Source organism: Rhamphochromis longiceps, linkage group LG22 (assembly GCF_057381845.1).
Source record: "Rhamphochromis longiceps isolate RC_006_pf linkage group LG22, R_longiceps_female_GT1.1, whole genome shotgun sequence".
NCBI classification, from domain to species: Eukaryota; Metazoa; Chordata; class Actinopteri; order Cichliformes; family Cichlidae; genus Rhamphochromis; species Rhamphochromis longiceps.
The window spans coordinates 21,156,751-21,170,119 of NC_140577.1; the positions used below are offsets into that span (position 1 = coordinate 21,156,751).

Genomic DNA, 13,369 nt, shown 5'->3' on the forward strand with positions numbered 1-13,369 from the left:
ATATGGCCTAATAATTATTCTTATTGCTGTTTTAGAGCGGAGCAGTGCTTCAAAGGATAGTTGCAGATTTCTGTCAGAATCTGCAGATTATACAGTACAAATAAAATGTTCACGTTTCTCCAACGTTGTCTTCCCAACAGTTTCACTAACATCTACACTGGATGGCCAGGAGGCGTTCGCGATGTCTTCTCGGGTGCTTCTCCAGCGCTGATAATTGGCGTCTGTCTTGTGTCAGTGACGTAAAAGACGGATTTAATGCGATCACTTTCTAAAACATCAGATATGTATCGGATTCAGTACCACGTACGAAAGTGACCCCGGTCGGATTTGAAAATATCGCATTTGTGCTGTTCACACTGTCATACCATGATCGGATATGGGTCGCATAAGGTCAAAAAAGTCGTATTTGATGCGCTTTTGCGTGCGGTGTGAATGTAGCCATAGTTTACCTTACAAAAAAAGCAGGCTCAAACAAATGTACTTGAATCATTTTCTAGTATGTTTATAACTTCACCAGATAACAGGAAAATTATTCTCTTCTCTTCTGCTTTGCTCAAACTGAGGCTGCTGCCTTTAGCTACTTGTCCATTGTTAGCTTCTTTAAAGTGTCCATGTTCAGTTGGCTGAAGGTGATTTAAATGACTGGTTAGGTTTGCTGTTATGAATTTTCCCTTAATTTTATTTAACAAAAATGTTTATGTTCAACCTTTGTTTCCTTTTATTGTGATTGCTTTATTCAGGCCTGAAGGTTGAGATTACTCACTGTGGGCAGATGAAGAGGAAGTACAGAGTGTGCAACGTGACAAGAAGACCAGCCAGCCACCAAACGTAAGAATGCTTTTTTAAAAATATCATTTTTCAATTAAATTTTAAAAACAAGATAAATAGCATGCTTAAAATTCAAATATGAGGTTTGCTAAAGGTTTACAACAGCAACAACAAAAAAATCACCTATAACTGCATTTAGCCCTGTTAGATTAACTGCAAAATACTATTTAAAACCAAACTTTCTGTCTAGATGACTTGTCGTGATTATAAGTAGTACAAATTGTGGAAACACTGGTCTAAGAATATTCCTGCTGACTGTAGATTTAAAAGGTTTCACATGTTGAATGCTTTTTCTTCTTTTTTTTTTGGGGGGGGGGAAATCTTTAGGTTCCCTCTGCAACAGGAGAATGGCCAAACTATAGAGTGCACAGTAGCTCAGTACTTCAAAGACAAGTACAAGCTCATCCTGCGATACCCCCACCTGCCATGTTTACAGGTGGGGCAGGAGCAGAAACACACCTACCTGCCTCTAGAGGTAAGCATCATCAACCTCTTGTTCACCAGCTAGGTGACTTGAGATTTTTGTTTTTTTGTTCTTCTAAATGATTTGCGCGTGTCTGCCCCAGGTGTGTAACATAGTGGCAGGACAGCGCTGCATCAAAAAGCTGACAGACAATCAGACCTCCACTATGATCCGTGCCACAGCCAGATCGGCACCAGATCGTCAGGATGAGATTAGTAAACTGGTGAGTTATATGAACTGTAACAGACACTGTTTTTAAAACTTAAGTTTTCACAAGTTTGACACCATTCCTGCAACAACAAGTGAAGGAAAACAGAGAATGTTTACATTGTGCCAACGGCTACACTCAAGTGATTCATCACTGATGTTTGCCCAGAGTTCTAAGGCCAATAGCAAGCACTGCCAACATGATAAACGGTTAGTTATGTCTATAACTTCTGTTCCCTGAAGGAGAGGAACGAGGTACAACACATAAGTATGGGATATCACGCCCTCGCGTGTCCTGGCTGAAGAAACCTTTATTCACGCCTTTACGGCAGATGACGTGTGATGACACGCGCAAGGCCCCGCCCGCACATATAGCCGCTGCCATCACCGTCATCCCTCAGTTCGATAGCCGCTCTTCACCGAGCCAACTGCTCAGTGGGGCCACCCTGTGTTGTACCTCGTTCCTCTCCTTCAGGGAACAGAAGTTATAGACATAACTAACCGTTCCCTTTCAGTCGATTCACTCGGTACAACACATAAGTATGGGACCTATATACACGCCCCGCAGAGCAGCCACCGAACCGGAACGGGACCACCACATCCTTAGTGAGTGGTAGACCCAGCAGAAAGGACAGCATGAGCCACCGAAGGGGCTGTAACGTCCAACCGATAAAACCGCACAAAAGTGTGCGGCGACGCCCAATTAGCCGCTGCACAAATATCAGCCACAGGCACCCCTCTAAAAAGAGCCCATGAGGTCGCCATCCCCCTGGTGGAATGAGCTCCCACCCCGTGGGGCAACGCAAAACCTCCGGTGCTGTATGCCAGCGAGATAGCTTCTACAATCCAGTGGGACAGCCTCTGTCTGGACAGAGCTCTACCTCTATTCGGATTAGCGAAGCAGACAAACAACTGGTCACACAAACGCACATCCCGAGTGCGCTCAATGTAGGTGCGTAGCGCACGCACCGGACAAAGAGAATGCACCCTCCTCTGCTCCTCAGATTCAAAAGGAGGGGAGCAAAAGCTCAGCAACTCAAACTCCATTGAACTATAAGATGCAGGCATGACCTTGGGAAGATAGGCGGCATTCGGACGCAATACGACCTTGCGGCCATCAGGAGAAAACTGCGTGCAGGCAGGATGCACAGACAGCGCATGAAGGTCCCCCACTCGCTTCGCCGAGGCCAAAGCGAGAAGTAATGCGGTCTTATACGAAAGAAGTTTCATATCTACCGACTCAACGGGTTCAAACGGAGGGCCACAAAGGGCCTCCAGCACCAAAGACAAGTCCCAAGCCGGGACACTGGACTTAAGCACGGGCCTCAGCCGGCGAACCCCTTTCAGAAAACGCACGGCGAGGGGATGCGCACCTGGTGTCACCCCGTCAAAACCGATATGACAAGCAGATATAGCCGCTAAATAAACCTTGATCGTCGAAAACGAAAGGCCTTTATCCAACAGCTCCTGCAGGAATGTCAAAACATCCACAATAGAGCACTGAAATGGGAGAGTGTGGCGGTCCTGGCACCATCGCTCGAAGGCTCGCCATTTGTAAGCGTACAAGCCTCTAGTAGACGAGGCCCTGGCGCTCTGAATCGTCGCTACCACACTAGGTGGCAGACCCTTAGCAACCAAGTTTAACCTCTCAGCAGGTAAGCATGAAGGTGCCACAGATCCGGGCGCGGATGAAACACTTCCCCCCCCGCCTGAGAGAGGAGATCCCTGCGGAGAGGAAGCTGCCAAGGACTTGCTGCAAGCAGGCTGATTATTTCTGCATACCACGACTTCGCGGGCCACCAAGGGGCCACCAGGATCAGAGAGAGGGAATGCCGACGCACCCTCTCCAGAATTGGAGATATCATTTCCACTGGGGGAAATGCATACAGGAGCACGTCTGGCCATTGGTGCGCTAGCGCGTCCAAGCCCAAGGGTGCATCGTGGTCGATTATGGAGAAGTACAGGGGGCAGTGAGCATTCACCCTGGAAGCAAAAAGATCTATTTGCGCCTCGCCAAATAGATCCCAAATCTGAGCCACTATTGAAGGGTGTAACCTCCATTCTCTCACCAGAGGACCCCCCCTGGAGAGAAGGTCCGGCCCCAGGTTCAGGTGGCCCGGGACATGGGTGGCTCTTAGAGTCAGAAAATGAACACTGCACCATAACAGCAGAGAGCGAGACAGCTGCAACAGGGGAAGAGAGCGTGTTCCTCCCTGCCTGTTTATATAAGACACCACTGTTGAATTGTCCGTCCTGACTAAGACATGCTGGCCCTGCAGGACTGGACGGAAACGCTTTAGAGCTAAGAACACTGCTAACAGCTCTAAGTGGTTGATGTGCAGCTGGCGCTGAGCCGCGGACCAGATCCCTCTCACTGACGCACCCTCGCACAGCGCTCCCCACCCACTTAGGGAAGCATCTGTGGACACCACCTTGCGAAACAACACCCTCCCAATCCGAGAGCCCTGGTGCAGTAGCCCGGGCTCCCTCCAAGGACGGAGAGCTAGCATGCAAGACGCAGTTACCGGCAGCCTCCTCCGGAGGTGACGCGAAGCACACAAACGGTGAGAGAGAGTCCAGCGTTGAAACGCTCTCATTTTCAACAGCCCAAGCGGCACTACGGCGATCATAGATGCCATCATGCCCAACAAGCGCAATATCGTCTGGAAACGCAGTCTGCGTCCCAGCTGAAATTGAGCGAGGCAGCGATGAAACGCGGCCACTCTGTGCTCTGACAACCGTGCGCGGCTGGAAAGAGAGCATATTTCCAGACCGAGAAAAGCGATCTGTTGACCTGGGATTAGCGAGCTCTTCTGAAAGTTCACAGAGAACCCCAGTGTCTGAATGTGTGACAGAACCCGCGACAGCTGCGTCTCCGCCTGTTCTCTGGAGCAAGCCACGAGAGCCCAGTCGTCCAGGTAGGCCAAGATGCGGATGCCCCTCTTCCTGAGGGGCGCTAGCGCTGCCTCGGCACATTTCGTAAAGGTGCGGGGAGCGAGCGACAGCCCGAACGGCAGCACTAGGTATTCGTAGGCTACGCCCTCGAATGCAAACCTCAGAAACTGCCTGTGTTTCGGGTGTATAGCGACATGAAAATAAGCATCTGTTAGATCGATTGTCGCAAACCAATCTCCCGGGCCGACTGCACTCAGGAGCTGTCTGAGTGTTAGCATCTTGAACCTGTACGTTCGCAGGTACGTGTTCAAGACTCGCAGGTCGAGGATGGGACGAAGCCCTCCCCCTTTCTTCGGAATGACAAAATAACGGCTGTACCAACCTTTGTCCGTCTCCGAAGCGGGGACCCCCCGTATTGCTCTCTTCTGTAATAGCGCCTGTATTTCCTCTCTGAGTACCAAGGCTGCCTCGGGGTTGACAATCGTGTTCACGACTCTTTGGAAACGAGGCGGCTTGACCCGGAACTGCAACCGGTAACCCATGGCAACGGTTTGCAGCACCCACGGAGAGGGGGCGCAAGCGCGCCACTGAGGGAAGTGAGCAGCCAGCCGGCTGGCCTGCAGCACTGACGGCGGGGCGCCGTCGCCCCCCAGTGTGTCTGCAGGGGACTGCATCCCCTGCCTGACCTGGCTCATTTCGCCTGCAGGTTGAGCATTTGAGATTGTTTGAGAGTAAACAACACTCTTCATTGATTGCAACATGGGAACATGTACATTTATACATTTTGTTGGGTGCACCTTTTCCGGGGCATAACAATGAAAAACAGCGGGAACACTCGATGTGGTCGCTTGAACATTCAACACATCTGAACCGTGTGCAGGGGTTATGTGCTTGGGAGACCGCGATAGGGAAGTGCAGCGCCTTCTGGGGCTGACAACCTGAACAGAACTTAAGCGGCACCTCTTGTGCGGCAACAGAGGGGTAAGAGCAGCGTCTCCCTGCTGCCGGATCCCTTCCCCACTCGCAATCACAGCTAGGAGGGCTGAGGCTTCTTCCTCCTGGGCGTCGGGTCCCGTCGGGGGCCCGGGGGAGGGCCTTTGCCCCAGGCCGACTGGCGTGGAGCTCGGGCCGGAGTACGTGCTCTCGCCGGCGGCCCTCCCACTCCAGCAGTGGGCGCCGGTCTCTTGCCAGCTGTCAGAGGAGCGGCGGGCCTGTGAGAGCTAGCAGTGGGCTTGGGCTGGGGCTGGCGTCTGGGGATGATGTCGCGCAGAGCTTCCGTCTGCTTCTTCCTCAGATCGAATCTAGCCTGAATGGCTTCAAGTGAATGTCCGAATAACCCAGCCGCAGACACTGGTGCGTCCAGATACACAGCTCTGTCTCTATCAGGGACGTCGGAGAGGGTCAGCCACAGGTGCCTCTGCGCCACCACTGTCGAAGCCATCCCTCTGCCCAGGGAGAGCGCTGCACAGCGAGACGCACGGAGGATGTAATCCGTGGTGACTCTAACCTCGTTAAGAAGAGGTGACAGCGGGCTGTCCTCCGGAACCAGCGATCCAAGCTCCGCCAGGCACATTGCTTGGTACGTCTGGAGCATGGTGACGGAGCTCATGGCTCGAGCGGTGCCGGCCTGAGCCCGATAAATCTTCTCCAGCTGCGAGGCCGAGAATCTGCAGTGCTTGGACGGCAGAGTTGCGGGGCCACCGACACCATGGTTATGGGACGGGGCCAGATAAGCAGCCAGAGACGGCTCCATAGGGGGTGGGTTAGCTAAACCAGCTCCCTCGGCGCCGTCCAATTCCATGTACTGTCCATAGCCGGGCACAGTGACGCGGGTAGACAGAGGTTTGTCCCATGACGCTGTTAGCTCGCAGAGAAAGTCTGGGAACATGGGGAGGCAGTTTTTGGCCGTTGCGGGCTCCGGTGGAAGGAAAAAACCCGCAAACCGCGACGGCTTCCGAGCTGGTGGAGGAGAGGGCCAGTCCACCTGCAGCTTCTCAGCGGCACGGCGAAACAGGGAGAAAAGAGAAGTGTCATCGTGGCCGACCGGCGCAGCAGCGGCGGCATATTGGGTCGACAATGAGCTCTCCTGCTCATCCTCCGACAAACCATGGATGTCCAGGCCGATGTCCAGCACGTCATCGTCTTCCTGGGGAGCGCTGGCGGGCTTCAACCCAGGCTGAAGCCCGTCAGCGCTCCTGCATGGTTCCGGTCCGTCATCGGCTAACCCGTCAACGTATTCCATGTGGTCAGCCCAGCTAATCGCGGGGACATCGACCTGAAAATTTTCGTCTTCGGACTCGGACGAAGCCGGGGCTCCAGACTCGGAAAGAAGAGGGTCATGCCGTGCGACAGCCGAGCGTCCCAGCACTCTTTCCACAAACGTCACCCGTCTTTCCAGGGTCGAGCGTCGGAGCTGGCGACAAAACGCACAAGCTTCGGGCTCCGTCAACGCTCTCCTAGCGTGGACGATCCCCAGGCAGACAGGGCAGGCATCGTGCTGGTCGCTGTCGTGCAAAGAGAAACCACATCCCTGAGGACAGGGGCGAACAGAAGATTTCTGCTTTGCTCGCTTCGGTTTGGAGTCCATTCCCAAAACGCAAAGCGAAACGCTGCACAAGAAAAACTTGAAAATAGCGCTCCGCGGGCAGCCTACGCACCAGCTGGGCGGTGGAGGCTAACACCAACAGGGGCAGTTAAGCTAGGTTCAAGTTGGCAGACAACGGAGCTAACTAGCAGTAGCTAGCTAGCCCAACTCAGCAGAGGTGTTCTCAGCGAGGTGAAGAGCGTAAGAACTGAGGGATGACGGTGATGGCAGCGGCTATATGTGCGGGCGGGGCCTTGCGCGTGTCATCACACGTCATCTGCCGTAAAGGCGTGAATAAAGGTTTCTTCAGCCAGGACACGCGAGGGCGTGATATCCCATACTTATGTGTTGTACCGAGTGAATCGACTGAAAGGGAACTTAAAAATTAATGGGTTCAGTGAGGCCAGTGCTGGAAGGACTGCTAATAAAGACAACAAAAGTCTTTGAGATTGATGGTTGTAGTGAACTGCTGATGAATTTGCTCATTGGTATAGAATGTTTACAATCATAGTCCATAATATTAGGGCTGCTCAATTAATCGAATTTTAATCACGATTACGATCTGGGCTTTCAACGATCATTAAAAATGACTGAGCCGATTAGTAGCCCCTCCCTCATTTATCCGCGACACCTTAAAGGCCGTCTGTGAAAATATTGTCGGGCATAAACCGGTCCGTGGCGCAAAAAAGGGTGGAGACCGCTGATTAAGAGGGCCCGAGGGAAGCTCGGAAAGCTAAGCAGAAGTTATTTGGAGAGTGACTGCCGTTGGTTGAAAAGAGAGTTTAAAAAAAAAAAAAAACTTCAGTGGTGTTGCACACCATTTTACATTATTTTTTTAAAGTCATTGTTAACCCTTTAAAGCCGGTCAGAGCAGCACGCTCCGTTTTGCGTAACTATTTTTAAATCCCTGTAGAACCTGAACCGTGTAAGCTAGCGCAATAATTTGTTTTGCATATGAAACCGGAGGAGTTGTACTTACACCTGATGCCATCAGCTTGTCCTCGGTCACGGTTTCGTTCCACATATAGCTTTGCAAAAATTGCATAAAAAGCGCTTGCAGGAACAAAAACATAATATTCCAGAAACACGCTTTGCCGTTCCTATCAGCTGTTCGTAACACTTCCCACAGTGAAATGATGCACATGCTGTTTTCTTTGCAAATTTGCATCATAGGATTGTTTTTTGTTTTTCCTGCAGTATATAAAAATTGCTGTATCTCCAAAATAAAACTATGAAGACACTCAAAATAAATTTCCTGTGGTGGGAAACTATTTTTTTGCAACTTTATTGTATTTAAAGTTTTGAGGGATAAGCCTCTTAAATTTCTCCAAGTAGAAATATATGTAAACAAAACAAAAGCGATTTTCAATTTTTTTTGTAGTTTATTGCGCTTTTTTGCAATTTATGTAATTACTATGGACTTAATGCATACATATTATTAAAATATGGGCTATAACAGTTGTATTGATGTATAGCAACTTGAAATGCTCCCACAAATGGCACTACAACATGTAAAAAAAAATAATAATATAAGCTCTGGTGGACTTGGTTCTATGGTAGGTCTTAAAGGGTTAAATAAATATCGTCAAATAATCGTGATCTCAATTTCAGTGAAAATAATCGTGATTATCATTTTTGCCATAATCGAGCAGCCCTACATAATATTATGATTATCATTAATAACAATACAGATTACCTTTAATATGAAATGAATAAACATGAATAAAAGAAAATAAATAACTTGACTAAAATCTTAAAGTTTGCTGTATTATGCTAATGAGTGTGTGTGTGTTTATTCAGATGAGGAGTGCCAACTTCAACGCTGACCCTTACGTTCGTGAGTTCGGAGTGATGGTTCGGGATGAGATGACGGAAGTGAATGGCCGTGTCCTACAAGCTCCTTCCATACTGTATGGAGGCAGGGTATGTGTTAATGTGCTTTTAATGCATGAATTACTTTATTCGTTTTTATTCAAGTAACTTCATCGTGGATGGTGTGATTAGCACTTATGATGTTGCTCTCATTGCAATTTGCAGAACAAAGCAATAGCCACACCAATCCAGGGAGTGTGGGACATGAGGAACAAGCAGTTCCACACTGGTATTGAGATCAAAGTGTGGGCCATTGCCTGCTTTGCGCCACAGAGACAGTGCACCGAACTCCTACTTAAGTAAGCGCGATACATTGAACGTATGTTATCTATCATATGCAGATGTATGTCATGCCATCGTGTGTGCGTGTTATTGTTTGATAGTAGACAGCTTAAGGCTTATGGTGCCGGGTGTGTTTAAAAAGTTGTAAAGCAGAGCGTAGGTCCTGTACAGAAGTGCGTAAACACAGTCACACAGTCCTTTTTGTTTTTTCTGTTAAATGTTGACCAAGTTTACTGTGCAAATATAGTTCTGTGTAAAAGCACGTGCCAACTACATACAGCTGTGCTGTGTATTTACAGTGTGTAAGCCAGGCTTTGTTTACTGCATTCATGTTATTTTTGTATTTAAGCAAGTCAGTATGTCCTGACTTTTCATGGCACTCACCAAGACTGACCAGCTCCTTTTTAATTGAAGTCTGGAAAACCAAACTTTCACTGTAATTTAAAAATAAATGTTAGGAAAAGCAGTCCAATGGGATAATTTGAAAACTTCATACAATGTATCTAAGGCAGGCAGGCAGCTCTCAAATGTCATCTAACCTAAACTAGGACTGTGTCTTAACCCGTTTATCTTTAAATTAACAAGATCTCCACCTGTCAGAGCTTTCACAGATCAGCTGAGGAAGATCTCTCGAGATGCAGGAATGCCTATCCAAGGTCAACCTTGCTTTTGTAAATATGCCCAGGGAGCTGACAGCGTCGAGCCCATGTTCAGGCACCTCAAATACACCTACCAGGGCCTCCAACTGGTGGTAGTGATCCTACCAGGGAAGACACCCGTTTATGGTGAGGGATCTTCTTTTACTATGGTATTTATTTTGTCTGAGAAATTTATTTTTGTTTGATTGTTTCCAAACAAACAAACACTGTGGCTTCTCCAGCCAGGTGCAGTTTAAATTTACCATTTTAAAAGCCGCTGGTGTGGCTCTTCACTCAGAAACAAGTATGGTCATTGTTGCTTCGCCTGGATGCTTGCATTTAGCTCTGTAAAACAATTTGACACTCAAGGGCTGTTTTCAGAGTTTCTCTGAGTTCCCTTTAAATCTAGGTTAAGTGGTTAAAGTTGTGACATCACAAACAGATGTGAAAAGTATAAGCCTGCTTTGTAGAGAATGAGAGTTGGTTAAAGTGATTGAGTTTGGGTAAAGTTAGGCATCATGTACTTGTACAAAAGTATCTCATTTTGATAATTAAACTCTTATTAATAACTGAAGCATTAACCTTTTATAAAGAACAGAAATCAGGGAACAGTTTTATTCATGTTATTTATAACTCTCCTTGAACCTGAAGGGGGTCTTTAATTAGTCCCTACCACTCCAACCGCATTCTGCTGCAACTTCAAAGACGACTCCCCACTTCTAGTGTATCTGAACATGCTGCTGCGCTATTGCCTGCTCAACAAGTTTTACTGCTTCTGTATCTGCTTTAGAAGTAAACCACAAGAAATTACAGAAAAAGTTATATACTCCGCTTCATTTTTGAGCTTCAAGTTAGTTATTTTAAGTCATTTGTGCATAAATAAATAAAACAGACATTTATCCTTTACGTAGAAAATACTTTTAGTCAGCTTACTTATGTGCACTAAATCGTCTGGGGCAGATTGTGCAACACTCCATTTTTTTATTTTTTATTATAGCAGATCAAATTATATCTCCCCCTTGTCCTGATGTGTTTTTAGCTGAGGTGAAACGTGTTGGGGACACGGTTCTTGGCATGGCCACACAGTGCGTGCAAGTGAAGAACGTTCAAAAGACGACGCCTCAAACTCTTTCCAACCTGTGTTTGAAGATTAATGTCAAGCTGGGCGGTGTTAACAACATCCTCCTCCCACAGGGCAGGTTAGTGGAAATTCTGGTGAATTCTTATCATGAAACTAATGAGTTGCTTTTATATTTTTTCAACACATGAAAGCTATGCCATTGTGTTAAACTTTTTTATGTACATCTACTGTTCTAGGCCGGTGGTGTTTCAGCAGCCAGTGATCTTCCTTGGTGCAGATGTGACACATCCACCTGCAGGAGATGGAAAAAAGCCCTCTATCGCTGCAGTAAGCAACAACACATTACGACCTACCCTTCACAATATGTTATATTTTTGTGTGTGTGGACTGACACAGAGTAACAAGATACTGTGTTCTAGCTTAAACACACACTTCACATATTATGCAACAGGACAGTGACATCACTGCCTCAAAAACAAGAAAGAAAACTGTTTGACCTCCAAGCTCATCCTAATCAAAGTGTCATCAAAATGTGATAGACTGAGAAAGTCCAGTTGTCTGTCATGTTTTTGTTTTTGTTTTTTTTGTTTTTTTGCTTGTTTGTTTTCATTGTAAAAAACTATGTGGGACGGGACATCAAAAGGATGAAGCATCTATCACTATCATTTGTCATTCTCAGTAAATCCTTTTTAATGTGGTCATACCTGTTTTTGTTCATTCTTTCTTTTCATTTTAGGTGGTTGGTAGCATGGATGCCCATCCCAGCCGGTACTGTGCGACAGTACGGGTGCAGCAGCACCGCCAGGAAATCATTCAGGACCTGGCTACCATGGTGAGGGAGCTGCTGATCCAGTTCTACAAGTCCACCCGCTTCAAGCCCACCAGAATCATCTACTATCGGGATGGCATCTCTGAGGGCCAGTTCAACCAGGTGATCCATATATCCAGGACCACACAGAATAAACTATAACAAACAGGAAAAGTGATTGATTTTCCTTATGCACTTGTGCTGTTGTAGGAAATTAATTGAGCTGGCAGAAGTTGCTGTTAAATGTTAATCATGCTTTTGTTGTACATATATTGTTTTATGGGTTACCTTTAAGATCTTACGACTTTGTTGCGTGCAGGTTCTTCAGCATGAGCTGCTGGCAATCCGGGAGGCCTGCATCAAACTAGAGAAGGACTACCAGCCTGGTATTACCTTTGTGGTTGTTCAGAAGAGACACCACACGAGACTGTTCTGTATGGACAGAAATGAGAGGGTTAGTACTCTGTCACTGCTAGTGCTGGGAATTTATGAATGATCTGGGTCAATTATTAACTGAGTGCATACAAGTTTAGGAATAGAGTGATGTAAGATGCTCTCACCAGTGTCCCTAATAATGCTTCAGAGGAAGTTTCAAAGATTTTTAAGTATCCCATCATCATATGCAGTCACTATGAAATGCAACAACTTGTCTTATAACAAAAACTAAAAACAATAACTGGGATAATAAAACACCTTGACACACTAACTTCTTGTCTATTAAAATGTTTATGATCCTTCAAGGTTTTAAATGGACTGGCGGTACATTAATTAGCTGAACTCTTGCTTTATCATAATCAGGTTAGAGCTCTAAAGCCAACCAACCAGATGCTCCTGTATGTTCCATGATCCAGGCATAAAAATAGAGGTGATCTAAACCTTTGTGGTGGCTGCAAGTAGAGTGTGGCACCTTTGACTTTATCTCCTATCGTGCTGCAACTCTATTCTTGTTGTTTTTCTTTTCTTTAGTCACTGTGGGGATTTTCTTGTTGTGTTTCATGGTTTGGATATTTTCATAGTTGAGAAATTTGGCAAACTCTTGTATGTATGTATGTGTGTGCGTGCGTGCGTGTGTGTGTGCGTGCGTGCTTTTTCTTTTATATTCACCAGCTTGGGAGGTTTCAAAGTAATGTAGGCTTGTTGGGTCAGAGTGCACTTAAGCAATTCCAGCTTAACAAGCATTTCCATGGATGTCAAAGGAGCTTGCAAAGAAAGGCAAGCTCCTTTGACTACAATGACCTGGATGACTGAGAACCTTCACAGACATTTCCATGGATATTTTTTTTATAGGTTGGGAAGAGCGGCAACATTCCGGCAGGCACCACAGTGGACACCAAAATAACTCACCCATCAGAGTTTGACTTCTACCTTTGCAGTCATGCTGGCATTCAGGTAAAAGTCAAGTTGGATAAGATGTATTGATAAAGGCGTCTTCCACTGTGTTTTCTAATGAAAGCAGATTGTGAGTTAAAAACAACCCATTATACCTGACATCCGCTTTACTTCCGGACAGGGAACCAGCAGGCCGTCTCACTATCACGTGCTCTGGGACGACAACCACTTCTCATCAGATGAACTGCAGGTCCTTACCTACCAGCTTTGTCACACTTATGTGCGCTGCACCCGGTCAGTGTCCATCCCAGCACCAGCTTACTATGCCCATTTGGTGGCTTTCCGGGCTCGCTATCACTTGGTGGACAAAGAGCATGACAGG

At 47.0% G+C, this 13,369-nt stretch overlaps 1 protein-coding gene across 1 annotated transcript in view; it reads left to right on the forward strand.

Moving 5' to 3' along the window:
• Positions 1-13,369, forward strand: part of ago2 (argonaute RISC catalytic component 2) — a 30,125-nt gene that overhangs the window by 7,245 nt on the left and 9,511 nt on the right. The window contains exons 8-19 of the mRNA XM_085397109.1: positions 741-828; positions 1,156-1,303; positions 1,395-1,514; positions 8,778-8,900; positions 9,015-9,148; positions 9,732-9,916; positions 10,809-10,968; positions 11,087-11,177; positions 11,587-11,781; positions 11,978-12,112; positions 12,946-13,047; positions 13,169-13,368. Of these exons, the coding sequence (XP_085253235.1) occupies positions 741-828; positions 1,156-1,303; positions 1,395-1,514; positions 8,778-8,900; positions 9,015-9,148; positions 9,732-9,916; positions 10,809-10,968; positions 11,087-11,177; positions 11,587-11,781; positions 11,978-12,112; positions 12,946-13,047; positions 13,169-13,368 (1,681 nt within the window). The remainder of the gene's footprint in view (positions 1-740; positions 829-1,155; positions 1,304-1,394; positions 1,515-8,777; positions 8,901-9,014; positions 9,149-9,731; positions 9,917-10,808; positions 10,969-11,086; positions 11,178-11,586; positions 11,782-11,977; positions 12,113-12,945; positions 13,048-13,168; position 13,369) is intronic.